Source organism: Nestor notabilis, unplaced genomic scaffold (assembly GCF_000696875.1).
Source record: "Nestor notabilis isolate BGI_N333 unplaced genomic scaffold, ASM69687v1 scaffold8218, whole genome shotgun sequence".
In the NCBI taxonomy this organism is placed as follows: Eukaryota; Metazoa; Chordata; class Aves; order Psittaciformes; family Psittacidae; genus Nestor; species Nestor notabilis.
In genome coordinates this window covers 330-3,112 of record NW_009939569.1, presented here as the reverse complement: position 1 = coordinate 3,112, position 2,783 = coordinate 330, and the positions used below count along the sequence as shown (strand labels likewise).

At 46.5% G+C, this 2,783-nt stretch overlaps 1 protein-coding gene across 1 annotated transcript in view; it reads right to left on the bottom strand.

Moving 5' to 3' along the window:
- LOC104409908 overlaps window positions 1–2,777 on the bottom strand; it is a gene marked incomplete at its 3' end in the record, with an annotated part of 17,862 nt that extends 15,085 nt beyond the window's left edge. The window contains exon 1 of the mRNA XM_010019928.1: window positions 2,667–2,777. Coding sequence (XP_010018230.1) covers window positions 2,667–2,771 — 105 coding nt within the window. The remainder of the gene's footprint in view (window positions 1–2,666) is intronic.
- Between the last annotated feature and the right edge of the window lie 6 nt (window positions 2,778–2,783).

The following is a 2,783-nucleotide window of genomic DNA, read 5'->3' as shown; positions in this document are numbered from 1 at the left end:
GAACTGACTTCCAAGGGTTCAAATTTGAACCCTAACTACCACTCTTCACAGCCCAGCCACTCCTACCACAAAGTGCTTGCAGTGCTACCCAACAGCAGGTGAAACATCAGTCTGTCAATCCCTCCCTTCCCCTTACAGTGACTTCTGAAAGGGCAATAAAAGGGGCACTAACCTCCTCAGCACCACCAACACCAACCATCAGACCTCTTGAGTCAAAGCCCTCTGAGCAGCCTTAGTTGTCAACTGCCTGAAGGCCAACTTTAGTAGGGAACAAAAAGAAGAAAAGTTCATCAACACCCATTCACTTACAGGAGGCAATGGCAGCATTTCAGCTTCTCTAAGGGGCAGAAGACTAGGAAGATCTATCACAACCATACTAAACCAATTCAGCACACATGGGACCAAAGTGAGGTCCTTAAAGTGAGCAGAAATTTCATCCCAAAAAGATTCCCAGAGCTTTGCTGACAATCCAAGGTGGGTCAAATCTCCCAAGCTCACAAAAATGAGTTGACAGTTTATCCAAGGACAGTCTCCCGGGACTTTACCTAATGGTAATACTGTTGCAAGCTGGAAACAAAACAGCAGCTTGCTTTTCCTTGAATTTGGGAACTTCCAACAGAGATCATAAAGTAGGAAAGCAAGTGGGTAATGAAGAAGAGCAGATAAGCTCACTGTTTTTAAAGCTCTTGGTTTGGGTTGTGGATGCAGATCAGTTTTTATTCTACCCAAATTAGGTGCTCATTCTCCACTTACACTACCACAGACCTGATTTTATGCTCACACCTAACTAACTTTTCACTAGGTCTTGAGACAACAGACTGAAGCTTTTAAATAATGCCTGTAACACACACATCAGAAAACATACAGACCTTCAGAGACACAGACCAACATGAAGTTGAGAAGGCAGAAGTCTGGTCCATGCTTGGCAGCCCCACATCATCTGAGGGCAGTAGAGGGAGATGGTACAGGACCCTTGGCCTTGTCAGAGGGTCCATGCACAGTGCAGCCATGGGAAGTTCCCACACCACTTGCTGCTTGTGACACCTACCCACTGTCCACACCTGCAAGGAGATCTGGCCCAACACCTAAGATAGAGTACTGCAGGGTGTTATTGTTAAGTGATTAGATGCTGACACAAGGCTCAACCAAGACCAGGCAGCTGCACATGGTCCCCAAAGGCCCACAAAACATACCTAAACCCAGAGTTTGAAAGTCTGGCTTTCTGCCCATACGCATGTATACCAGCCATTGTACCACTCCCCACAGCAGGCTGCAACAACATCTCTGATGTTCTGTGCATGAGCCTTGCAAGAACCAGTGCGAGCTTAAGCCTCTCTTCTCTATTGAGCCTGCAAAAATGCAGACCACCTGTTTGCAGCAAACCCCCCTGGCACTAATATGAACAAAATGGCTGCAGATACCCACTCCTGCAGGTCTTCCTGCATGCCTCCAAGCATCCTGAAGGCTGTATACGCCCCTCAGAGCTCTTTCCACAGATTCTCATGGTTTCTCAACCTGAGGCTCCAAGAGACAAATAAAGCCCTGAAACAGTGTTCAAGAGAAATCCCCCACAGTCTCTGCACAGATTCACTGCACTGAATAGGTCCACCAGAGCCTAAAGCATTACCCTTACTTTAGTTCCAAAAATAAAGCCTAATCCTGCCTCCCCCAAGAACCACAGAATGTGCAATCCCCACAGGAAGAAGTACATAGACACAGCAAACTTTGAGGAAGCATCAGCACTGTTCCTAACCAAGTTGCCATCAGCCTGTCCAGTGAGCACACAGAAGCGCAGCCACACAGCAATCCGCCCTGTGCAACACATACAAAAGACCACTAGAGCCTGGTATACGGATCCCCAGCCCCCAACTCACACAACGAGGGCTGCTACTTTTCCCAGATCCCTTTGATTAGTGGCCAGGCACTACACTTCCCACAGTACCGATACCAATCCAGAGCAGCTCTGCTGATTTCAGGGGGTATCCCTGGGTTCACAACACTTTTGCCAAGTCAGGATCTGGTAACTTTTTGTAACTCACTCATCATGACTCCATTTTATCCCATTGCATATGGCTCAAAAATTCCTCCTTACATTTGGCAGGAAAGGCTTAGATATTCCTTATCCTGAATTTGTGATCCTCATTTTTCTTTTAAGCACTAAGAAAGGATGTAAGCAGATTCTGGAAAGCCATGAGTCAGTGCAGTGAGCCAGACTGCAAGCTCCAGCTCAGAATCCGACCCTCAGGACCAGAAGAGAGAAAAGCAAATAATGAACCGAAAAGCATTTTAGGCAAATCATGTTTGTACAGTACCTGGCACAGTGGGGTTCTAGCCTGGCAAGGGCTGGGAGACTGCACACATACAAAGGTAACTAGACAGACAAGCAAATGCCTATGTAGTTAAACATGAACCCCGTTAAAAGTAAATACTTTTAAAGGACAGATATATCTACCTTTATCCACCTTTCTGTATTGCCTATTGAATTCTGCAGAACAACCCTGAGAGCAAAGAAACAGGACTTCAGTAAGAGGAACACAGCCTAGGCCAGCTCAACTGAGCACATTGGCTGAGAGGAAACTGGCCAGGCATAATAAACACTGCAAGCTACTAGTTTCTCAAGGCCCCGTTATTAGTTACCTGAAGGCTGCAAAACGGGCTCTTCTTACCTTTAGCTGGAAAGGTTGAATTTCGTTCAAACTCTGGTTCCTGAGCTTTTTGGTGAGGATCTTCAGCATGGTACAAATCCGAGGAGCTAAGAAAGGGTTAAGCATAGACGCACGCCT